Source organism: Moschus berezovskii, chromosome 7, assembly GCF_049115385.1.
Source record: "Moschus berezovskii isolate FMDL1 chromosome 7, NW_MosBer_1.0, whole genome shotgun sequence".
In the NCBI taxonomy this organism is placed as follows: domain Eukaryota; kingdom Metazoa; phylum Chordata; class Mammalia; order Artiodactyla; family Moschidae; genus Moschus; species Moschus berezovskii.
Window position 1 is genome coordinate 96,335,014 of NC_142466.1, and position 26,101 is coordinate 96,361,114.

Here is a 26,101-nt window from a genome sequence, read left to right on the forward strand (position 1 = left end):
CCATTCTCAGAAGCAAAGGTTCGGACTGCCTCTGGAAGCAGGAGAAAGCAGTTCTTCTCTAGAAACCCCAGAGGAATGAGCCCTACTCACTTCTTCACTTTATCCGCTTGTGAGCCATTTTGGACTTCTGATCTACAGCACTGGGAGATAAATTTGCATTGCTTTAAACCACTGATTTTGTGGTTATGGCAGCAATAGAAAATCGATACACTTTTAAACGAACAGATTTAAAAAGAAAAGCAAATATTCTGGAAAGGCCCTAGGCTGCCTGGCTTTCTTGAGGCTGACTTAATAATGGTTTTGTTTTTTTCTGTTTTTTTTTTTGTTGTTGTTGTTGTTGTCGTCTGTGTAACTAGACTATGAAAATTTCATCCATCATCCATCTTTATATTGTCACAGGCTGATAAATCTGATACTTGGGCTTCTGGGATAATGTTTAAAATAAGCAATAACAGCCTCCAGTGAGGGTCCACAGGGCTGTCCAGGGAAGGAAAGCGGGGGGCTTCTTGGCTGGGTTGCAGCTTCTATTTTGGTGCTGAGAAACCTTTGGGATCCTCTTTTTGCTTTTCTCCTAAGTCCCAAAATGCTGATACCATCTCCCTGATAAGTGAGGTTTTACTGTCCTATTGTATTCTTAAAATATTAATCTCTCTCTTAGATTATATATCTTCTTTACATGTGGTATATTTATATTGCTGTTTACTTTTTTAAAGTGGTCAATTTCCTTTACTTGTCTCATCATAACAAAAGGAACGAAAGTCTCCTGTTGGCTAAAGGGTTAACAGTGTAGCCTCGGGTTTTTTCCCTCTCCTTGGGGACTCAGAACGTGCATGCCTGTTCTATATTCCTTTCACAAAAAGGATCAAGGGCGAGGAGCCTGGGTGTTGAATGTGCATTCACTGTACATTCATAATAAATGCTGAACAGAATGGCACATTCATGATTGCTCTTGATGTAAATGAATGGCTGAATGAAAGTTTTAGGGCATAGCTCACCTCCAAGAGGGCAGTCCTGTTCACATTCATACCTGTCCAGTGGATCTTGAATTTCCTTGGAAAAAATAGTTTTTCCTCTCATCATAACAGCCGTCTCCTTCCTCCCTACATCTTTGTAATCAGGCTGGCTTTTTTTTTTTTTCCCACACTGCCGTTGGATGAAAGATCCCGCCTTTGATTGAAATGGAATCTTCCACTATTGAGCAAGCTTTTGTTGAATGAGTCATCGGGGCGGCTGCTCATTGGCTGAGGCCGCTGGAACCAGGGGATTGCCTGGCGCCGGCTGCAAGGCCCGGCTTCATTCACAGAAACGCTGGCTCGCTCGCTAGCCCTTTCATTCACACAAACAGCATTTCATTCACATTTTGCTGTTTTTGTCTGCTTCTAATGAAGATCACGGTTTGGGAATGATAGGGAAGTTTTGCTTTAGATTTGGTGGGACTTGGATAACCATCACCACCATCTCTGGAGTGTGCATTTGCTGTTGCTATGCCAGCAAGGGGAAGAAAAAAAATGAGTGCCATGCGGCTGCTCGGCTAGGCCTGCGGCCCTGGGAGGGGAGCTGCCGCTCCTCCACGCTCCTGCGTCCCCGCAGCGGGCCTCACCTGGCCCACCTTGAGTGGCACTCGTCACACCCTGTTCCATAAAGCTTTTCAAGGCTGGGTGCCTCAAGTGTCACATGTCTAGCCGTGGGTGTGAGAAGACTAAGGGTAATCTGATAACGTGCTAGAGGTAAATTCATTTTTTGCATAGAAGTAGACGGAAACTTGGACAGGGAGCGAAGCGTTTCACTGTGAAGGGCAGCTTCTCTCAATAGACCGATGAAGACCGATGAAGACCGGCAGAGCCCATGGTGACAGGGGTCAGTGGGTTTGCGTCTCCGCAGACCTTCTGGGGTGGGGAGGAGGGGCTCAATGCTCTGTTCTGCTGACAGCAAGGAGGCCTGTGCGTTTCACTTGCAGCCGTTGTCTGACTCCTGAAAACAAGGCATCTTTCGGCGGGCTTGATGTGTACTGACAGCAGCTGCATTTTTTCCCTTTCTTTCTGCAGGGTTGCAAGCAGCAACCAAAGGGATATTGAAATGTATTTGTAGCGTTTCTTAGGCATTTCTCCAGAGCTTGAGCACATTCAGTTGGAATAAAGCTTCAAGCACAGCCCCCCTTTTGGAATGGATTTCTGGAGCTTGTTGCCATTCATCAAAAGAAACACTCTTCTTTTTCAGAAGTAGGTTTTCAACTTAACCCTGGCTGAGAAAGAGTGCTGTAAATTATCAGGGAAGAGACCCTCAGTGGCTCTGGGCAGAAGTTACGCAGATTTTTTTTTTCTCTGGGAGGGGGAGGAACTGCATTGCCACAAAGACTCTTGTCATGGCTGCTCTGTTGACTTGAAAAAAACCTTGGAGACTGATATTTTATGTTTACCTGGGAATGAATATTTTCTTTTTGGCTATTTAAGAATTCCTGCTGCTTTCCAAATCAAAATTCATGAGGATCCGCTGAAGATCTTATTCTTAAAAATCCTTCGTCACATTTTAACGCTGCACCGTCAGACACTTTTCCAGGCTCACAGATGGGCTGAACAGGGAAGAAAAAACCCTAGCATAGAATAATTGGTTTCAGAAAGTTCATTTGAAAGAGCAGGATTTACCTCTGGCATAGATGCTGAGAGGAGGCAGGGGAAGGGGAGGTGAAAAACCAAAGGTTGGAAGGAAATGTCTGGGAAGGTAGAGAAAGGAAATTTGAGAATTGATTGGCTCTAGTGTGCTGTCAGTGGGTGTATGTGGTTTTTTTTCTTCTTCTTTTTTTTTGCTACAGGAAGTGATTTGCAGTGCTCACCGAGCCTTTGTTGAGAAGGGTCTCCTCTAGGAGTGAGTCATGCTTTTGCTGTGAGCAGCCCCAAGCAGCTGGGCGCGCAGCAGAGGAAACTATGACTTTTGCAAAGCGAACGTACCGCCCTCAGCAGCCGAGTCCGGGGCCGGGGCTGCGCGGCCGCGGCCGTGCGGGGTGTTAGCGGTGGGAGGCCGGCGCCGCTGCTCGCGCCCCTCCAGCCTGCTGTCCCGGCCGCTCCGTCCCGCCCCGGGGACCGCGGCTCGCCTGCTATGCGCGGCAGCCTGCGCCGGGGCCGGCACCTGCAGCGCCCGGGCGGATGCGGCGAGCCCACGGAGGGGCATGCTTCCACGCACCAAGTACAACCGCTTCAGGAATGACTCGGTGACATCGGTCGATGACCTTCTGCACAACCTGTCGGTGAGCGGCGGTGGCAAGGTCTCGGCGGCGCGCGCGGCCCCGGCGGCGGCTCCCTACCTGGTGTCTGGAGAAGCGCTGCGCAGGGCGCCCGACGATGGGCCGGGCAGCCTGGGCCACCTGCTCCACAAGGTGTCCCACCTGAAACTCTCCAGCTCGGGCCTCCGCGGCCTGTCGGCGGCCAGGGAGCGGGCGGGCGCCCGGCTCTCGGGCAGCTGCAGCGCGCCCAGCCTGGCCGCCCCGGACGGCAGCGCGCCCCCCGGCCCCCGCGCCCCGGCCATGCGCGCCGCCAGGAAGGGCCGACCCGGCGACGAGCCGCCGCCCCGCGCCCCGCACGCCAGCGACCAGGTGCTGGGGGCAGGAGTCACCTACGTCGTCAAGGTGGGTGCGGGCGCGGGCCGCCGGGTGGGAAAGCCCGGGCGCTGAGGCGTCCGGCACAGTGGGTCGCCTTGGAGGCCGGAGGGTGCGCACCTTTTCGCTGCCAGCTCGTTTGGCAGCGGGGACCCAGCTCAGCAAACGCTCCCATTGCGCATCCAGTGGGAGAAGGTTTGAAATCGGTGACCTCACTGTCCAAAGCACCGAGCTTTGCCGTGTGTCCGGCCAGTACCCCTCTCGGCATGGACCACTCTCCCTGGGAACTGTGCATCAGGTCTGCCTGGGGTACAGTGAACACACTTGGAAGAACTGGGCAGCCCCTGCGATGAGAAAGGCAGGTGGTGTCACTACTTCTGTGTTGCCCCAGGCGGCAGGGTAGGTGGTTTCATTTCTTCCCTCAGCAAGAATTTCCAGCTCCTTGCAGTGCAGCCCAAGTACTGTCCTTTATACCAGATAGGTAGCAATTTCTTAGCCAGCAAGGTTTTCTTTGGTTTCTGCCTTTCCCTTCCATACCTTCTGCTTTGGTTTACAGCAGCAGAAGGAAATTTGGGACTGTTTTTCCCTGGGGACTCTGGCCTTCCTTTTAAATAGGCTAAAGGAAGCTGAGCCACAGGCTGGAAAGTAGATTTTTTTCCCTCCAACACAGAGAATTATACAATCATGCCTGATGTAGTCCACAAAATTCTTCTCTTATGCAAGTATTCTATGATATTTAAAGAACAAATACTTAGCAGCATTCCACTGGCCTGCCACATGCTTATCACATCCTTCTGGTCGTTGGGCAGCAGAGAATCACCACAGCGCTCTTCCAGCTGGGCAGACAGCCTCCAGACAGTGGAAAGGGGCCAAAATGACATTATTTCAGACTGGTCAGTCCAAGGCATGACTTTTCGTTTTAAGAGAAATGAGATGCACACTGTCCCCACAGTGTTGTCAATCACATTGAGAAACCTGCAGGCTCTTAGTGGATATCAATATTTCCAGTTTCAAAATTCTACAGACCACATCCCCTGGCAAAATATAGTTTGATAATTTTGAACCAAATATTAAAGGAAACAGTTGACTTTGTGGATTGTCTTTATCTCAAAAGTACTAACAAAGGAATGCGATCATCAGTATTAAAAATGGACCTGTTCTCCTTTTGAGTCTCCTTTTTAATTTAATCTTCATTCTTAGCTTCTGAGAGTGAATTAATCATATATTTTACAAAAGGGGTGAAGATCAACATGAAGTATACACAGCTGGTTGAGTGTATTGTAAAAGAAAAAGAATATTCCTCTTGTGTGCCTTCTTTAAGTTATATAACCAGGAGCCGAAAACAAAAGAGAAAAAGAAGAAACAAAACCAAACAACAAAACCCCTGGCAACGGTGAAGTTAAGAAGTGATGCCAGAGTATGTTACTTGTGGCATGTGTGATATAGTATAATTGCTATCTGAAGAAAGAAAAGAACCATGTTAGACAGATGTTGGCAAAGGTTTTTATACCTGTCATGTTGAACATAGAGGGTAGTTTCCAAATAAGGGGAGAATTTTCAAACTTATGTCTTTAAAGTTTTCTTTAAAAAAACAACTTGCTTTGCTTAGGGCTTTACTCTTGCTTTTTAAAGGACGAAGGCTGACATCCAGTTCTAAATGTCAGTTGTGGCTGAAGGAAACTAGTCTACTGTGCTGGGCTATTAGGTTGTGACACCCAGTTCCCCCAACCCTGAAGCAAGAGCAGCAATCAAATAAGTGAAAGGCTGGGTCTGCCTCGAACCTTCTGGATTTGGGGTCATTTTGCTGTGCCAAAGGATTGTAGAGACGTGGGGGCACATAGCATGCTCTGTTAGTGCTCCTTGCTGTCTCCTGGTCCATCTTCAGTGGTGAATGGTGGCGTCACGGGAATATAAGCTCAGGCTTCCCTGGAGAAGTTTGAAATCACACAGCAAAGGAGTCCAGACACTAAAGGACAATTTCTTCTGCGCACATTTGATTCACAGTATCACATGGCCTTCTGTCGGTGCACATTTCTGAATTGTCCTTGTTGAGTTTAGACCGGTGAGTTTATTTTCTTGAAAAATCACAAAACTAAAAAAAAAAAAAAGAAGGAAAGAAACCTGATATTATTGGCTGATTTGCGAATAGTTTTATTGGTATCCTTACTTTGAAAGATCTCTGGTAGATAGAAAAAGAGGCAGTCTTTATAACTTGCTTGTACATCAACAGCAAAATCTAAAGGCTTAGAGCTTGGGAGAGAACTTGTTATTATTCTCTTTGATTTAAATGTATGTCTAAATTAAGGAAAACCCCAAATGTTTTCTAGTTTCCTGGAAGACTCATCTGCTGTATAATTATAGATTTCCTGCCTCACAGACATATCTACCTACAGACAATATTAGGATATTGCACACAGATTTATTCTTTAAAAATATTTCAATATAATCTACTTACATGAAAATGGACGTTGTAAAATATAGACATCTAGTGTATCAATTAGGAAACACCAAATTGTTTGAATAGCAGGTTGCAATATTAATTAATGAAGGATTTGCAATTTAAAAATAGTAATACCTGAGCAGCAGTAGAATTCCAAGCTCAGAGCATGTTTAATTTGTTCTTTGTGCCTTCACTTGAATCTGATGTTAATAACAGCATGAGATTATGCAAATGAGCAAGGGTCCAGGTTTGTGTTTGTTTACTTCAGGACACCCATTGGTGGCACCTTTGTACCTGCCTAAGTATGCCTGACACTGGGTTTTGTTTTGTGTGTTTTTTTTTCTTTTTTTGTGACAGAGAAGGAAAAGAACAAGAAAGTATGTCCTTGAGATAAAGGAAAATCATAACAGCAAAGAGCAATGGATATTTTCATTATAATTCTATTTTAAAACTATTTTACATTTGGGCTTGAAAGGCCTAGAGACATACAGACAAGTATTGAGGACACTGCTGCCCACTTTCAAATTCTATTGCCTAGAAATCCAAGCTGGCGAGGAGCCTGAGTGCCCATGGGGGCTGCTACTGATCTTTAGCAGGTCCCAAAGGCAATATTGGGTTGCTCTACCCACAGATCCGCAGGGCGAACAGTTTAGGAAGGAAAGATAGCCAAGAACAGTTGGGGGTCAGTTCTTTAAAATAGCTACTGGCTGTTGTGGAAGAGTCATTTGAAGCAAGCTTGTTTTGAGGTTCAGCCTTGACCACCCCTGATGGAAGGGTGGTCAAGGCGGAATTGATTGATGGAAGTCAATACTTTGTGGGCTACACCCGAGTTAGCTGTTGGCCCTCAGTGGGAGGGTTCTCTAGAAGAAGAGTTCGCTTTACAGCATGTGACACCACAGGCTCACAACAGGATCAGGATAAGAAGTGGCCACATTCAGGGCTGACCCGATTCTTGCTCACAGCAAGAATCAGGAGGTCAAGATGCTTGCTGATCTCCAGCAACCCAGTGAGAATGTAGGTTGTACTTTGCTGCTCAGTCATGTCCAACTCTTTGCAACCCCATGGACTGTAGCCCACCAGACTCCTTTGTCCATGGATTCTCCAGGCAAGAATACTGGAGTGGGTTGCCATACCCTCCACCAAGTGATCTTCCCAAGCCAGGGATCGAACCCAAGTCTCCTGTATTGCAAGCAGATTCTTTACCGACTGAGCCAATAGGAAAGCCACCAGAGAAGGTAGGTTATTCATCCTTAAATCCTGTGACAGCTCCCTCAGACAGCCAAGGTTTTGGTCTGGAAAGAGTGGTGCTATGTCTTTACTGACAATCAGTTCAGTTCAGTCGCTCAGTCGTGTCCGACTCTTTGCAACCATGAATCACAGCACGCCAGGCCTCCCTGTCCATCACCAACTCCCGGAGTTCACTCAAACTCATGTCCATCGAGTCGGTGATGCCCTCCAGCCATCTCATCCCCCTTCTCCTCCCACCCCTAACCTTTCCCAGCATCAGAGTCTTTTCCAATGAGTCAACTCATCGCATGAGGTGGCCAAAGTATTGGAGCTTCAACCCCAGCATCAGTCCTTCCAATGAACACCCAGGATTCATCTCCTTTAGAATGGACTGGTTGGATCTCCTTGCAGTCCAAGGGACTCTCAAGAGTCTTCTCCAACACCACAGTTCAAAAGCATCAATTCTTCGGCGCTCAGCTTTCTTCACAGTCCAACTCTCACATCCATACATGACCACGGGAAAAACCATAGGCTTGACTAGATGGACCTTTGTTGGCAAAGTAATGTCTCTGCTTTTTAATATACTATCCAGGTTGGTCATAACTTTCCTTCCAAGGAGTAAGCGTCTTTTAATTTCCTGGCTGCAATCCACATCCGCAGTGATTTTGGAGCCCAAAAAAATAAAGTCTGACACTGTCTCCACTGTTTTCCCATCTGTTTCCCATGAAGTGATGGGACCAGATGCCATGATATTTGTTTTCTGAATGTTGAGCTTCAAGCCAACCTTTTCACTCTCCTCTTTCACTTTCATCAAGAGGCTTTTGAGTTCCTCTTCACTTTCTGCCCTAAGGGTGGTGTCATCTGCATATCTGAAGTTATTGATATTTCTCCCAGCAATCTTGATTCCAGCTTGTGCTTCTTCCAGCCCAGCGTTCCTCATGATGTACTCTGCATATAAGTTAAATAAGCAAGGTGACAATATACAGCCTTGACGTACTCCTTTTCCTATTTAGAAACAGTCTGTTGTTCCATGTCCAGTTCTGACTGTTGCTTCCTGACCTGCATACAGGTTTCTCAAGAGGCAGGTCAGGTGGTCTGGTATTCCCATCTCTTTCAGAATGTTCCACAGTTTCTTGTGATCCAGACAGTCAAAGGCTTTGGCATAGTCAATGAAGCAGAAATAGATGTTTTTCTGGAACTCTGACAGTAGATTCACATTATGAGCTGTGAGATTATAGGAGATTTTAATAATCAGAGAACTACTGAATTATTTCCTGAAGTGCTGGATTGTTTTTCTTTTGGGATGAAGCCTTGTTTTTACAAGAGCTCTTTAAAAATTATTTTGTTTCTCCCATTTGTGACTCTGATGATATTTAGGGTGTATGAATTATTCATTTTATTTATAAATGTTCTATTGCTTTTTATAGGTGGTCTTTATTAACTGCTCTTACTCTAAAATTTATTCTTAATTGGTATTTTTTTCACTTGCTTCACTGTCTTTAAAAGTATTTTAAATTTATTCTTAGAAAAAGTATCTAAAATACTTTTTCTTAGCACTGTATTCTTTTGATAACTATGAGCTAAGTAAGGTCATATTAAACAGTCACCAACAAAGTTATTTCATGTATAGTCATGATATATTATTGTCGTGGGATTGACTGAATTTTGTTTTAATTCTAGATTAGTAAGTTGTTCCTTGATATAGAACACAATTTTAAAAGTTAATTTTTTTTCTTAAAATTGTTGAAAAATCTCATAAATGCACGGCTTATATGTAAACTGTCATAATGATTTGAAAAACAGTTTAAGAAATTCTTGTGAGATTAGTAGACAAAATTATTTATTTGATCTGGAAAGCATGACACCTCTTTTTTTTATGTGACACAAGTATAGCAGATGTGTACAATGTGTATATGTACACACACACCACATCACACATAAATATATGCACACATATCCCACACCACACACACACACACACACACACGTACACACACACCGAGTAGACAACTTGTAATGACTTTGGACAGGGTCATTAGAAAATAGTAAATGTTCTATTTCCAGAAATGCCTGATTATCTCATTCATTACTTTTATATTCACATTTAAGAGAAAGTAATTCTGAAAGATAAGCTTTTGACGAAACTTAAATCTTACAGAGTGGACCTCTTGCTCCTTTACGTTCCCACTCGGTTTTTTCTTTGAATATATGTCATATTTTCATATTTGTCATATATGATAAATATCATTTAAGCCAAGTTGTGATAATGGGACACTTGGGCAACAGACATGCAAAACATGTAAGAGGCTGGCTTTCCAGCCAACTGGCTTGTTCTGAAGGGTGTGTGAAGCCTGCCGCCCCTCGTTTGGTTGTGGTGTCTCCGAGCAGGAACATGGCCTGGATGTGGAGGATCTGCAGGGTGCCTGGACACCAAGACCCCAGATCCATTTGGCCACCTCAGAGTGTGGGGCTCAAGAGGCCAGCCTGTCATGGCTGGGGCAGGTCTTTGCTCCTGAACCTCGTGCATCTGGAAGAAAGGGGCCTCCGGCTTAAACCATGGTGTCAGGGTGTGCTTCCCCGGGTCACGTGCCTTCTGGGAGGCTGCGGCCAAGACCAGACCCCATGGTGCTACTGCCCAGAAAGTTGCATAGGGTTCAGAGGAAAGCACAGTGAGGATTCAATACTTCAAACGAAAATACCCAAGGATAAATGAAGTTACATGGAATTAATTCAGAGAAAGATAGTTTCAGATGAAGTGCAAAAAATGATCAATTGGGCATATTTCCTGGATAAAGGACAAGAAAAAAATTGAATTTTAGCATAAAAAATTTACAATGTGTAGTGAATGAAGAGTGTCTTTATGGTGGGAGGAATTAAGCATAAGAGTGTCCTGCTGAGTGGGCGGATGTTGGCTCTGTGTGTGTGTGTGTGTGTGCGCCCATGCAACTGCACAATGACCTTACAAGTTGCTTTTGGTCCTGCAAATTCACAAGCACTGATTTTCAGTTGAGGTTAAAAAAGCCCCATAAAAACCCCACTAATCATTCTGTCCCCATGTGGTTTAGCCTCTTCCCTCCCCACCACCAACGTGGAGACAATAACCCACCGATATGTGTCAGTCTGGGCTTCCCATGTGGCTCAGCAGTAAAGGCTCAGCAATAAAGATTCTGCCTGCCAATGCAGGAGACACGGGTTCAATCCCTTGATCGGGAAGATCCCCTGAAGGAGGAAATGGCAACCCAATCCAGTATTCTTGCTAGGAAAATCCCATGGACAGAGGAGTCTGGTGGGCTCTAGTCCATGGAGTTTCAAAGAGTCAGACATGACTGAGCAACTAATCATACAGACACACACACACACATACACACACAGAGGCACAGTCTGTGTCTCCCAGGGCTAGGAATGGCACTGCTTTCCTAAAATAGAAAGACACTGGTTAAACTTGGAGGGCCAGGGCCAGGAATCTCCATGAGAACCACTGAATTCCTACAAGATGCCGGGTCAAAGGCTGAGTTTCCGTGGTTCACGCAGTGCTGTTCTCTTCACCTTGGTGGGGAGAAGGTGCCATGAATACTTGTGATGCATCTGGGAGGAGAGGACCAGTTGCTGCTCTCCTTGGGGACCTGGTTTCCTCTAGCATCTTCTTGACTCTGCAGTGCCTCAGGCTGGGATCAGCCTCTGCCCTTGCTCTGGTAGATGATAGCAGCTCAGGGCATCCTTAGTCTTTGGCCCTCAGATTCTGGGCTCAGACTTGCCTTGCCTCTTGACAAGAGAGGTCTGGCAAGTTCCACCACCTTCCAGCTGAGATCTCCATTTCTAGCCATGGTGTCATCTCCTGCAGGAGCTGTAGGGAAACCTGGGTGCCAGAGGAGAAGCTGTAGAAATGGGAGAGTGAAGGGGCAGGAGCCTCACCTTATCACTGGTGTTTCTGATGCTCAGCAGCTTCAGTTCAGTTCAGTCGCTCAGTCGTGTCCGACTCTTTGCGACCCCATGAATCGCAGCACACCAGGCCTCCCTGTCTATCACCAACTCCCGGAGTTCACTCAAACTCATGTCCATCGAGTCGGTGATGCCATCCAGCCATCTCATTCTCTGTCGTCCCCTTCTCCTCCCGCCCCCAACCCCTCCCAGCATAAGAGTCTTTTCCAGTGAGTCAGCTCGTCGCATGAGGCGGCCAAAGTATTGGAGTTTCAGCTTTAGCATCAGTCCTTCCAATGAACACCCAGGATTGATCTCAGCAGCTTCAGAGTACCTGAAACCCTGCAAGCCAAGACTTTCTGAGGAAGATTGTTCAAAGAGCTTGTTGTTATGATGCTCCTTGCTGTCTATATTTATTTATTGGCCACACCACCTGGCATGAGGGATCTTACTTCCCTGACCAGGGATTGAACCATCGTCCCCTGCAGTGGAAGTGTAGAATCTTAATCAGGGAGGTCTCAGCTGCTTACTTTCAAGCTGACTTGAAGCCATCCTAGTTTTTCTGAAACGTGTTTTGCTAAAGTAAAGGCCCCTCAGAAGAGCCTTTCCCCACTTCTGTCTATTGAATGGGCAGAAAAAGCAGCAAAGCTTTGATTCCAAATTTTAAGAAATTTAAATTTGTACCAATTCCACAGACTCAGTGGGACTTGGCCTTCACCCAGCCTCTCTGCTGGGACCCTTCTGACAAACTTTATTTTATCAAATTCCATTGAACATAATTGTTTGGCAGTCTAAAGGAACTCACAGACCAGGTTCAATCCAATTGCTTTTGCAAATATTCAGTAGTTCCAATACCACTTGCCATACAAAAATCTTCTGTTTATAAATTTTTTGAAAAACCACAGCACAGCTCTAGCTCTGTTGAGGGAAAACTAGCCCCTAACCTGGAAGAATTGATGCTTTTGAACTGTGGTGTTGGAGAAGACTCTTGAGAATCCCTTGTACTGCAAGGAGATCCAACCAGTCCATTCTAAAGGAGATCAATCCAGGGTGTTCATTGGAAGGACTGATGCTAAAGCTGAAACTCCAATACTTTGGCCACCTCATGCGACGAGCTGACTCACTGGAAAAGACTCTGATGCTGGGAAAGGTTGGGGGCGGGAGGAGAAGGGGACGACAGAGAATAAGACGGCTGGATGGCATCACTGACTCTGCGGACATGAGTTTGAGTGAACTCCGGGAGTTGGTGATGGACAGGGAGGCCTGGCGTGCTATGATTCATGGGGTCGCACAGAGTTGGACACGACTGAGCGACTGAACTGAACTGAACTGATCTGAACCTGGTTTTCAGCAGAAACACTGTGAAATCAGGGTCTCTTATGCTTTCCCCCAAAGAGGGCGAAACAATGTTTTTATCTCTGGTGATGAAACCATGAAAGGGTTACTGTTTCTTGAGTGTTCTTCATGGTGAAGAACCAGCCCTTTCATTGGCCTTCGTGGAGGTGGACGCAGCGTGTGCGCGCAGTTCAGTTCTGCTGGGATCGTTGTGCTGCACCGGGTCAGATCCTGAAGACCCCTTTCCCTCCTAGGACTTGGCACATTCTTCTTACTTCCTTTCCCTCCGGGCCTTGGTTTGGACACTGATGTTACTGAGCAGAGGCCTGTTCAAGCAGAAGTCTCCACAGCCTGCTCAGCAGGAGAGGACCTTTTCCCTCCCCCAACCCTGGGGAGGAGGGTGTATGGGTCACAGATGGTTGTCCCCTAATGCTGAATGGTTTCTATAAAGTGGGAATGATGAGAAAGGCAGCCTCTGGGGCCTGGGACCCATTATCTCATGGGCCCGCAGAGAAACATGGTTATGGACTCTAACCCAGACACTAATGGGCCACCTTCTGTTGCTGGCAGTCCTGCAGCCTTGAGATGTCTCTCGCCTGGTTCCTTTGTACACTTTTCTTTTTTTTTTCTTCTAAATGTATGTTATTACTGTTTGGCTGTTCCTAGGTCTTATTTGCAGCGTGCGGGATCTTTAACTGTGGCATTCGGACTTTTAGTTGTCATATGTGGAACCTAATTTCCTGACCAGGGACTGAACCCAGCCCCCCTGCATTGGGAGGGTAGAGTCTTAGAAGTCGCATCAACCTTTCTTTATAAAATGTAAACATGTGCTGTGGAGATTTTCAAACACACACAGAGCATACAAAACATGAACATAAAAAAAAGAGAGGATGGTCTGATGAGCCCTCAGGTACCCAAGAGTCAGCTTCTCCAGCTGCCAGCTCACGGCCTCCCCCACTTCCTGAATCATGCGGGGCTGGGCACTCAGACAGAACTAGAGGTTCCGATGAATAAGTTGCAGGATTGGGTTTCATAGTGCTTCCACATCTGGCGGAGCATGTTCAGGGTCACAGGCACTGGGACACCCTTGCATTCGACTCTGTGGTCCCCAGGGCAGAGACAGTAGGGCAGCCCTTGTGGTTTCTTCTTTAAAGGTGATAACATTGGGCTCCAAGAGGCACTGCTGATGGGCAACCCCAGGGGATGGGGTGGGAGCTGTACCTTGCCACCCACCCTGCTCGGGCTCCCCTGGACCACCCCACCTCTGACTCTCTAGTAACCAGATGACCCTTTGAGGAACGGGTTTTCTCCCAGACTGTTTTTAAAGCAGTGTATTAGTCCAGGGTCCCCAGAGATAGAGAACCAATAGGATAGGAGGAGATTTGTGACAAGGCATTGGCGCATGTGATTACTGAGAAGTCCGCAGGGTGAGTCAGCAGGCTTAAGGCCCAGGAAGAGACAACATTTCAGTGTGAGTCCAAAGGCAGGAGAAAGCCATTATCTCAGTTTGAAGGCTTAGGTAGGAGGAATTCCCTCTTATCCTAGGGGGAGTGTCAGTCTTTTGTTCTATTCAGGTCTTCAGTTGATTGGATAAGACCTGCCCTCATTAGGAAAGGCAGTCTGCTTTACTCAGTCTATCCATTTAAATGTTAGAGTCATCCGTAAACACCTTCACAGAAACACCCAGAATCACTGTTGGTCCGTATCTGGGCAGCTGGTGGCCTAGCCATGTTTACACACAAATTTACCATTACAGACACAGTCACAAACTTTTGGAGTCTCATCTAGGATGGCCATTAGTTCACCCAAACAGTTAGGGAGAGTCATGTGCCCTGGAAGAATGGAGATGAAAGATAAGAAACGACTAAGTAAATCTGGAAGAATCTCAGGTTTTCTTACCATTTCTCTGGGCAATGGAGGCACCTTTAAAAACTCCTCAAGCAGGACCTCAATCCAAAGCCCTGGAGTATAAGACAGATGAACTGTGACCCCTGCACCCCAGGAGAGCCGTGGAACTTTGGGGACCAGGCAAGAGTGTGTCTGTGGTTTGACTGTTGCTCAGAGTGGAGGCCTGATACATGAGGTGTCATGCCTAACGTTATCACCAGAGGCCAGAGCAAGTTCACTGGTGGAGATGCAGCCCCCTGATGTGTCTGTGTACAGGCGCTCAACCAGGGACAGAGGCTCTAGGAGGGAAACATGTTTCTAGATCCGTGTGTTATTGTTTGGATAGTCAATAAGTCACGTCCAGTTCCTTTTGTGACCCCATGGTCTGAAGTCTGCAAGGCTCCTCTGTCCATTGGATTCTCCAGGCAAGGGTACTGGAGTGGGTTGCCATTTCCTTCTCCAGGGGATCTTTCTGACTCAGGGATCAAACCCATGTCTTCTGCATCTCCCACTTTGGCAGGTGGATTCTTTACCAGTGAGCCACTTGGGAGACCCCACTGGGAGTCATTACTAAAATGGAAAACTGCATTTTTTTTCTGATTTGCAAATGATAATAATAATTTATAGGCCTAGTTTTCTCAATTTAAGAGTTGCTCTCATAGATTTCTAAAAAGTGGTTTCATGTGAGCTTCTGTTTGTGGCCTTGAGCAAATGAGAGAATGAAGAATATATGTTAGCAGGCAGTGGAAGTAGCTAGGGCTGGTCCCTTTCAGAAACTGGACTTTGTGTGAAAGGCTGATCATCACGTGGGCAAGCTGGCCTGAGTCTTGGGCCAGAGGAAGCACTGTTAGACACTTAAGACTTTCCTGAGCTCATATTCTGAGAAGTTCCTATTTTTTGTCCATGTTCTTGTAACTAATGGAAGCTGGGGCACAGTCTAGAAATCCTGATTCTCGCATTTGTCAGCCTTGGTTGTCCTTGTAGGGTTCTGCTGACTTCACTCCTTCAGGAGCCCCCCCTTTAGACTCTGCTCCTGGTCTCTGGGCTAGAGACATTGCTTTTAAAATTTTAAATTATTATTATTATTTTTGGGGCCTCACAATGTGGCATGCAGGATCTTCCCTGACCAGGGATAGAACCTGCATCCCCGGCACTGGAAGTCTGGAATCTTAACCACTGTACCACCAAGGGAGTCCAAACACTGCTTTTTAAAAAATTATCTTATTTATTTATTTGGCGGCATCCAGTCACAGTTGCAGCACTCAGCATCTTGAATCTTCATATAGCAGGAGAACTCTTATTTGCAACATGTGGGATCTAGTTCCCTGACCAGGGATCAAACCAGGACGCCCTGCATTGGGAACATGGAGTCTTAGGCACTGGACCACAGGGAAGTCCCCAAACACTGCTTTTTTTTTTTTTTTTAAAGGATGGTTATTTGTGAGGTGGTGGTGGCTGCACTCTCTAGAGGACTGGAGCTGTGAATTTGTTCACTGGAAGTAGCAACTCCTGTAATAGATAATAACCTTGTTTGCAGAGTGACTTAGTTACTTATTCACTAACATGGGAAAAGAAAATAAAAATCAAATCAAATCAAATGATGGCTAAGAGGAGGGGGGTTCTGATGTTCCAGTGCGATCCACAAACTCCTGTCCTTTAACTGCATTCCCCACTTCTGTCGCGCCCTGCCTCCCACCCTGCCCCCGCCCCCCACCCGACTCCTCTCACTCCTGCACTGCACTATCTGTTGGTTAAGACTCCCAGGGCAGGGATTTGCTGAGAAAAGTTAACACCTGGCTTTCTGGACAAAAACATGATTTATGTGCTGCATATGTTCGTGCGTGCTCAGTTTTGTCCAACTTTTTGAGATCCCATGAACTGTAGCCCGCTAGGCTCCTCTGTCCATGAATTTTTCAGTTAAGAATACTGGAGCGGCTTGCCATTTCCTGCTCCAGGGGATCTTCCCAGGGTTTGCCAATTCTTGGGGTGTAAATCGTTATGGGAGGTGGGAAAAGATGTGTACTAACACAGCTTTGCAGACTCTTAACTTAAAGGGTGTGGATGATATTGACATGTCACACAATACTTAGAAGTGCTGAGTTTTGAGTATTGCTGCTGCTGCTGCTGCTAAGTCACTTCAGTCGTGTCCGACTCTGTGTGACCCCATAGACGGAAGCCCACCAGGCTCCCCCTTCCCTGGGATTCTCCAGGCAAGAACACTGGAGTGGGTTGCCATTTCCTTCTAAAACTGATTGTTTGGACCTCCTCCTTAGGCTGTGCCATGTTTAGTCCCTCAGTCTTATCTGACTCTTTGCGACTCCAGGGACTGTAGCTCTCTGGGCTCCTCTGCCCATGGGGTTCTCCAGGCAAGAATATTGGAGTGGGATACCATGCCCTCCTCCCTCCTTAGGCTGCTCGCACCTAAAACAAATCACCCTCCAAGTATCCCCTCTTCCCTCTCTACTCCATCTTTCTCATTTCACTTTCTTTCACCTAATTCATGCCAACATGAGACAATTGACTTCTTCTGACCTGTGGACAGTATCTGGAAAAGGTTCCTCGGTGACCCCCTAATTATAAAATCGAAAACCCACTTCATCTGGTGCTGTCCCTTTACAGCCTCTCTCCCAGACTCCTGGCATCTGCTGTGAAGGTACTTCTTCTTTGCTTTTTCTCCTCATTTCTATTCCTGGATTATTCATGAACAGTCTTACCCTCTCTGTTCCTATTCTCATTCATTAACTCCTCCATCAATCTACTAACCAATTATTTCATTCAACTAGTGTTTATTAAGTTCCCAACCTGGGGTAATGTGTTGGGGATAAAGAGGTGATTGCTGCTGCTGCTAAGTCGCTTCAGTCGTGTCCAACTCTGTGCGACCCCATAGACAGCAGCCCACCAGGCTCCCCCATCCCTGGGATTCTCCAGGCAAGAACACTGGAGTGGGCTGCCATTTCCTTCTCCAATGCATGAGAGTAAAAAATGAAAGTGAAGTCGCTCAGTCGTGTCTGACTCTTAGTGACCCCATGGACTGCAGCCCACCAGGCTTCTCTGTCCATGGGATTTTCCAGGCAAGAGTACTGGAGTGGGGTACCATTGCCTTCTCCAAAAGAGGTGATTAAATAAGCATAATTCCTGCTCTTTTGGTGCCAGTGGTGGAGACAGAGGAGAGAAAGTACCAGGAGATCACATTGGTGGTGAGGATGTGGAAATCAAGGATGGCTTCTCAGAGGAGGTGATATGGAAGTGGAGCCCTAGATATCCAGGAAGATGGATGGAATTGGTATGCAGATGTGTTCGAGCATGAGTGTGTGTATGCATGCATGTTCCATTCTAGGAGGAGATGGAAAATGACAGTAGCCAATGTAATTAGTGTATTGAGTCAGGGGAGGGTCCCCAGGGGCTGGCCAGCACTAGGCAAGTACAGTGGGACACCACTGGAGATTTTCTGAAAGATTATTCTATCTTCTGTGTGGAGAACAGATTGGAAAGGCAGGAATAAAAGGAGAGACAGTTGAGAGGTAATAAGGAGGAGTGATGGTGGCTTGGACCAGTGTCATAGGTCAAAGGCCAGTGGCGTATGTTGGGCACAGGTCTGTATTGCTCACTGTCCATGTAACATGCCCATCCTCTCTTTCAGGGCCCCTTAAATGAAAGAAATCTCAAACTGAATGCATGACCTTTCCCGCCTCAGTTAATGGTTTCATTGCCCACCTACTTCTCAAATTCAAGACCTGAAAGCCATCCTTGAATGCCTCCTTTTCCTAAATTCATTGCATCTGTTCAATCACTGAGCTATCATTTGTACGCCACAGGGTTTCAAACCTTTTTCTTTTCCCTTTGCCCTGATTCATACCTTCACCATTTCTTGCTGTGATTATTACAATGAATTAACCAGTCTTTGATGATTGCTTTGGGAAGGACTCTTCTTTTTAAAATTAAATGAGAAAGATGATATAGTCTTACTTAGATGTTCCAGAGTGTCCCCTCAACTGCCTTCCCTTCAAATTTTCTTCCTTTCATAGATAATCACCATCACCTTTTATCTATTTATATTTCCAGACATTCATATGCACACTTATTTTCCTTCCTTTCTTTTATCTTTTCTTTTCCCTTTCAGTTTCACAAAGCAAAATATTCTACATACATTTTTCTGTGACTTGCTTTTTTAAAAAATTTAATATGCCTTGGAAATCTTTCAGTATTAGTATTTATAATTCAGCTTCATTCCTTTTGGCATTTGCCTAATATTCATGCACATGTTACATGCACAGTATACATGCATGCATGTATGTGTGCATGCGTGTGTGCTAAGTTGCTTCAGTCGTGTCTGACTCTTTGTGACCCCATGGAGTGTAGCCCACCAGGCTTCTCTGTCCATGGGATATTCCAGGCAAGAGTACTGGAGTATGTTGCCATATTCCCCTCCAGGGGATTTTCTCTACCCAGGGATTGAACCCATGTTTCTTATGTCTCATGCATTGGCAGGCAGTTCTTTATCACTAAGCCACCTGGAAAGCCCAATGTTCATGTATATGGAGGTGCTAATACTTTTTTAGTCAGTTCTCTATTGTTAGACCGGAGAAGGCAATGGCACCCCACTCCAGTATTCTTGCCTGGAAAATCCCATGGACGGAGGAGCCTGGTAGGCTGCAGTCCATGGGGTCGCTAAGAGTCGAACACGACTGAGCGACTTCATTTTCACTTTTCACTTTTATGCACTGGAGAAGGAAATGGCTCCAGTGTTCTTGCTTGGAGAATCCCAGGGACGGGGGAGCCTGGTAGGCTGCTGTCTATGGGGTCGCACAGAGTTGGACACTACTGAAGCGACTTAGCAGCAGCAGCTAATGTTAGACATGTAGATAGTTTCCAATTTGTCACAGTAAAATAATGAACATTCTTCTACACACGTATTTCTATTTGGGCAAATATTTTTGCCTGTGAGTACTGTAAGTTTTAGCTAATATTAATCTTTTCCTATGTACTTGTGGGACCTAGAGAACAGTGATCAATTCTGTTGATGAAGGTGACTTTTTCACTCCTGGCTACAAAGTGAGTCCTCTTCCTTAACCAAAAAGGAGGACATTTGCTGTCATATACCCTTTTACAAGTTAAGAAACGTTTCCTGTAACCTTAGTTTTCAAAAACTTTCAAATTAGTTTCCAGTATCTAGTGAGTAAATATATATATATTGCCTTCTTCTGTTAATGTGGTGAATCATTTATCTTTGTAAAATGCATATCTCATCTTCTTAATTAAAATCTCTCTGTCTCTTGCCTTTGCTTATGGAATTCAATCCAAATGAATTCCGTACGACACCCGGACTTTCATGATTTGGCTTCAGTTTAGCTTTTGAGCTTCAACTCCTGCCCCTCCAGTATTCCAGCCTCATAAAACAACTTGTTTTCCCCAAACAAGTTGCAACTCTGGCCTTAGCTCAAAGGCCATTTCCCCACTCTGGGCCTCTTCTGTCCATTCCATCTTGGCCTGGAATAACTCTGTTGCTGTTCAGTCGCTCAGTCGTGCCTGACTCTTTGAGACTCCATGGACTGCAACACGCCAGGCTACTCTGTCCTCCGCTATCTCCTAGAGTTTCCTCAAAATCGTGTCCCTTGAGATGGAGAGTCCATTAACTCTGTTAACTTTCAAGAATGTTGGGCAGCTGTTTCCTCCTGTCTCTCTGGTGAGGCAGAGTTAATGTCACTCCTCAGGGTCTCCACAGCCCCGTAGGCTTGTCTTTGTGTTCATCAGTTCAATCCATGCTGAGTGAGAACCTGCCAGATGCATGTTGCTGGAGCTCCTGCAAACCTAACATGAATTCAATGGTCCCTGCTTTCAAGAAATCATTCTCCGGAGAAGGGTTATATGGCCATGCATTGTGGAAAAGGAGGTCAGCTGGCTCTCCCCAAAATGTCCCTGGGTAAAGAGCTTGTGACAAACATTTACTATGTGAAAATGGAGGAATCAAAGTGGCTGGAGGACACTGGGGTGTATGGCAGAGCAAAAGAGGCTGGTTAGGAGGGTGACCTGTGGTCCTGTCATATATGGTTGGTGGTTAAGAATGTGACTTCACAGAGGCGCATTTTGAACTCTGTTCTGCTTAAAAATCACTTGATGATTGTTCTTTCTGTGAACTGGCATGTATGACATAGCCCACCCAAAGTCTTTACAGGCTGTTCCCTAGATCAGAGGCCTTATTAGCGGACCCATGAATTCTGTTTTATATTGCTTTTTCTCTAACGCTAATTGCAGAAGGATTTCAATAAGAGAATCAAGTTTAATGAGAACCATGAATAATCATTATTAAGTTAAAATATTGTACGACCAAATGTCACCAGGACATTTCCAAACAAAGCTAAACTGAACACTTCCACATGCTCCCACCTCTAATTAAAGCACGTGGATTTATGAAAAAGAATGAGGGAAAATGAATGTATCAACAAGTATTTTCTGAGGACTCAATTACTTGCCTTGTCCTGTGGAAGGTATTGTGGATTGTGAAAGAGGTACAGGGTGATTTTACAAAAGGAACTTGTGATCCAGTTGAGAAGGAAAAGCTGCTCCATTTTAAAAACAAAGAAAAAAAATCATGTTCAATAAGGTGCTAATGGCATAGTGAGAGATTGGTGATGGCTGGAGTTATCGAGAAAAGCTTCACAGAAGGTGTGGGATTTTTTTTTCTGGGTCCTGAAAGACTGTCCAGATCTGGGTAGGTGGAAGGGTGGAGGGTGTTCAAGCAAGAGAGCCAGAGTGAGAAACACTTTCAAGGTGGGAGTGGGCATGGCATTTGACTAGGGGTTGGCCACAATCAGAGGGACGGTGAGAGGTCAGCTGCCATCTCTAGCCTCTTAGAGTCAGGATGCTCCCTATTTAATGGAGGGACAAGTCTAACACTGGTCCTTGTTGGATTACACTTGATGTCTTCCCTCCATGTGGTTAACGTTTGCAGGTCTGATCTTCATCTAGGTTACAAAGCCTGAGGGAGCTGGAGGTATGTTTCCCTGGCTTTCTTCTCTCCAAGTTAAACATTTATCACTCAATCAACAGTCCCAATTTCATGATATCCTGGATTCTATTTGTTTATGTCTTAGTTTGTGAATTACTTTTAAGAGATGTTGCTCATGTGAAAAATTTGGTGGAATTGCTTGGATTAGTGTATATTCTATTTTTAGAATTTTGACCTGTCCTAAGGATAATTTAGAACTGGATAAGTTAGAACTAGAGATGGAATAACAGACTGGTTCCAAATCAGGAAAGGAGTACATCAAGGCTGTATATTGTCATCCTACTTATTTAACTTACATGCAGAGTACATCATGAGAAATGCTGGACTGGATGAAGAACAAGCTGGAATCAAGATTGCTGGGAGAAATGTCAATAACCTTAGATATGCAGATGACACCACCCTTATGGCAGAAAGTGAAGAGAACTAAATAAAGACCCTCTTGATGAAAGTGAAAGAGGAGAGTAAAAAAGTTGGCTTAAAGCTCAACGTTCAGAAAACTAAAATCATGGCATCCAGTCCCATCACTTCATGGCAAATAGATGGGGAAACGATGGAAACAGTGACAAACTTTATTTTGGGGGGCTCCAAAATCACTTTGCCAACCAAGGTCCGTCTAGTCAAGGCTATGGTTTTTCCCGTGGTCATGTATGGATGTGAGAGTTGGACTGTGAAGAAAGCTGAGCGCCGAAGAATTGATGCTTTCAAACTGCAGTGTTGGAGAAGACTCTTGAGAGTCCCTTGGACTGCGAGGATATCCAACCAGTCCATTCTAAAGGAGATCAATCCTGGGTGTTCATTGGAAGGACTGATGCTAAAGCTGAAACTGCAATACTTTGGCCACCTCATGCGACGAGTTGACTCACTGGAAAAGACTCTGATGCTGGGAAAGGTTGGGGGCGGGAGAAGAAGGGGACGACGGAGAATGAGATGGCTGGATGGCATCACCGACTCTGTGGACATGAGTTTGAGTGAACTCCGGGAGTTGGTGATGGACAGGGAGGCCTGGCGTGCTGCGATTCATGGGGTTGTGGAGAGTCGGACATGACTGAGCGACTGAACTGAACTGAAAATCACTGCAGATGGTGATTGCAGCCATGAAATTAAAGGACGCTTACTCCTTGGAAGGAAAGTCATGACCAACCTAGATAGCTCATTAAAAAGCAGAGACATTACTTTGCCAACAAAGGTCCATCTAGTCAAAGCTGTTGTTTTTCCAGTAGTCATGTATGGAGAGTTGAACTATAAAGAAAGCTGAGCACCAAAGAATGGATGCTTTTGAACTGTGGTGTTGGAGTAGACTCTTGAGAGTCCCTTGGACAGAAAAGAGACCCAACTACTCCATTCTAAAGGAAATCAGTCCTGAATATTCATTGGAAGGACTGATGCTGAAGCTGAAAGTCCAATACTTTGGCCACCTGATGGGAAGAACTTACTCATTGGAAAAGACCCTGATGCTGGGAAAGATTGAAGGTGGGACGAGAATGGGATGACAGAGGATGAGATGGTTGATGGCATCACTGACTCAATGGACATGAGTTTGAGTAAACTCCAGGAGTTGGTGATGGACAGGGAGACCTGGCATGCTGCAGTCCATGGAGTCGCAAAGAGTCGGACATGACTGAGCGATTGAAATGAACTGAAGGATAATTTGGGCCTTAATTTGGGCCTTAGTTCATTGCCTCCATGACAGAGGTAAATTTACATTTGTCTAAGAAACAGCTGCTCTGTTTTCCAAGAAAGGATGATAGGGCTTTCTTTGTGGATTACTCATTATAATCTACAAACAGATGATTTTTCAGAGTCACAGTTCCTTTTATCAAAAGACTCAGTGCAGACTCATCTCTGCCCTCCTACCCTCCTACTATAGGCCATACAACCATTGTGAACTTCCAGCCATCAACCTTGGTCATAAAAACTCAGAATCACAATTAAGAAGGACAGTGCAATCGTCACTGAAAATAATGCTACCCATAAAATGAAGGTAATGTCACTCAGCAGAATGGTGGAATAAGTTGTAGTGTATTAACACCACACAGTAACATGCAGACATTTAAAACAGTGAGTTAGAGTTTTATTGTAGTTGACTGGATTTCACATGGCATTGTTGGATGAGAAGAGCATAGTGTAACTACATGTAGGTTATGAACTAATTCTTGCAACAGAAACAAGTACAGAAATGCTTCTATATACCCACAGTTATAGATGGAGGCTTCTACAACCCACCCCAAGCAATGGATAGGTTACTGTGTTGAAAATCAGCTGCTGCTGCTGCTGCTGCTAAGTCGCTTCAGTCGTGTCCGACTGTGCGACCCCAGAGACGGCAGCCCACCAGGCTCTGCGTCCCTGGGATTCTCCAGGCAAGAATGGAATGGGTTGCCATTTCCTTCTCCAATGCATAAAAGGTCATTGCATAAATGCATAAAATGGAAAAGGTCAGTCTTCATTCCAATCCCAAAGAAAGGCAATGCCAAAGAATGCTCAAACTACCGCACAATTGCACTCATCTCACAGGCTAGTAAAGACATGCTCAAAATTCTCCAAGCCAGGCTTCAGCAATATGTGAACCGTGAACTCCCAGATGTTCAAGCAGGTTTTAGAAAAGGCAGAGGCACCAGAGATCAAATTGCCAGCATCCGCTGGATCGGAGAAAGCAAGAGAGTCCCAGAAAAACATCTATTTCATCTTCATTGACTATGCCAAAGCCTTTGACTGTGTGGATCACAATGAACTGTGGAAAATTCTGAAAGAAATGGGAATACCAGATCACCTGACCTGCCTCTTGAGAAACCTGTATGCAGGTCAGGAAGCAACAGTCAGAACTGGACATGGAACAACAGACTGGTTCCAAATAGGAAAAGAAGTACATCAAGGTTGTATATTGTCACCCTGCTTATTTAACTTATATGCAGAGTACATCATGAGAAATGCTGGGCTGGAAGAAGCATGAGCTGGAATCAAGATTGCTGGGAGAAATATCAATAACCTCAGATATGCAGATGATACCACCCTTATGGCAGAAAGTGAAGAGGAACTCAAAAGCCTCTTGATGAAAGTGAAAGAGGAGAGTGAAAAGGTTGGCTTGAAGCTCAACATTCAGAAAACAAATATCATGGCATCTGGTCCCATCACTTCATGGGAAATAGATGGGATAACAGTGGAGACAGTGTCAGACTTTATTTTTTTGGGCTCCAAAATCACTGTGGATGCTGATTGCAGCCATGAAATTAAAAGACACTTACTCCTTGGAAGGAAAGTTATGACCAACCTAGATAGTATATTAAAAAGCAGAGACATTACTTTGCCAACCAAGGTCTGTCTAGTCAAGGCTGTGGTTTTTCCAGTGGTCATGTATGGATGTGAGAATTGGACTGTGAAGAAAGCTGAGCGCCGAAGAATTGATGCTTTTGAACTGTGGTGCTGGAGAAGACTCTTGAGAGTCCCTTGGATTGCAAGGAGATCCAACCAGTCCATTCTAAAGGAGATCAATCCTGGGTGTTCATTGGAAGGACTGATGCTAAAGCTGAAACTGCATTACTTTGGCCACCTCATGAGACAAGTTGACTCACTGGAAAAGACTCTGATGCTGGGAAAGGTTGGGGGCGGGAGGAGAAGGGGACGACAGAGAATAAGATGGCTGGATGGCATCACTGACTCTGCGGACATGAGTTTGAGTGAACTCCGGGAGTTGGTGATGGACAGGGAGGCCTGGCGTGCTGTGATTCATGGGGTCGCGGGTAGTCGGACACGACTGAGCGACTGAACTGAACTGAACTGACTAATGTTCTCTGACCACAATGAATTCAAATTAGAACTTGATAAAGAAAGACAACAGAAAGTATACAAACACTTGTAAATTAAGCAACATGTCTATAAATAATCCCTGGGACAAAGGACAAATTGCAAAGGAAATTCAAAAATACATAGAATTGAATGAAAATGAAACTACATCGTATCAAAATATGTGGGACACAGCTAGAATAGTACCAAGAGGGAAATTTATAGCAACAAATGCTTACTTTGGAAAAGAGAAAATTTCTCCAACCAGTGACCTAAGTATCTAGCTCAAGACACTAAAAAAGAACAAAATAAAGCCAAATCAAGTATCAGGAAGGAAATAACAAAAATAAAAGTGGAAATCAATGTAATGAAAAACAAAATCAATGAAAAAAAATATCATGAAACAAAAGTCTGATTCTGTGGAAAAAATAATCAGTAAGATGGATAAGCCTAACAAGACTGACAACTATCAAAAGAAAGAAGATGCAAGTCACCATCCCTAGGAATGTGAAGGGGCTGTTTCAAGAGATCTGGTTGCCATGACAAGGCTTCTAAGATAGCTTGGCCAGGTTTTCAGTTGTCAGCATCAAGATGCTGGGCTGGCAGCTGCTCACTAAGAGCCAGGACAGTGAGGCAGGCTCCAGGCAAAAGGGGGTGTGACAAGGAGTGGAAGACAATGCCAGGCATCCAGATACAGTCTGATTCAATAATATGGAGGCCCAGTGCTGAGATTAGAGCTCAAGGCCCAGTGGTTCCACAGAAGAAGCCTGGCTGGGCTGGGAATGTGGCTCTTGGCACTAGGCCTATAAAGGTTCAACTACACAGAGAGGAGCTAAGGAGACTTCAGGGGCCATCTTGTCCAATAATCTTTTTATTTATTTTTTTCAGGTGGGGCTGGGAAGTAAAGAAAACCAATTCTACA

At 45.2% G+C, this 26,101-nt stretch overlaps 1 protein-coding gene across 3 annotated transcripts in view; it reads left to right on the top strand.

Moving 5' to 3' along the window:
* The first annotated feature begins 2,862 nt into the window (after positions 1–2,862).
* The window catches only part of SHC3 (SHC adaptor protein 3), a 177,560-nt gene continuing 154,321 nt past the window's right edge, over positions 2,863–26,101 (top strand). For all 3 annotated transcript variants that reach the window (XM_088837733.1, XM_088837734.1, XM_088837735.1), the window contains exon 1: positions 2,863–3,619. In XM_088837733.1, the coding sequence (XP_088693859.1) occupies positions 3,164–3,619 (456 nt within the window). In that variant the 5' untranslated portion in view covers positions 2,863–3,163. The remainder of the gene's footprint in view (positions 3,620–26,101) is intronic.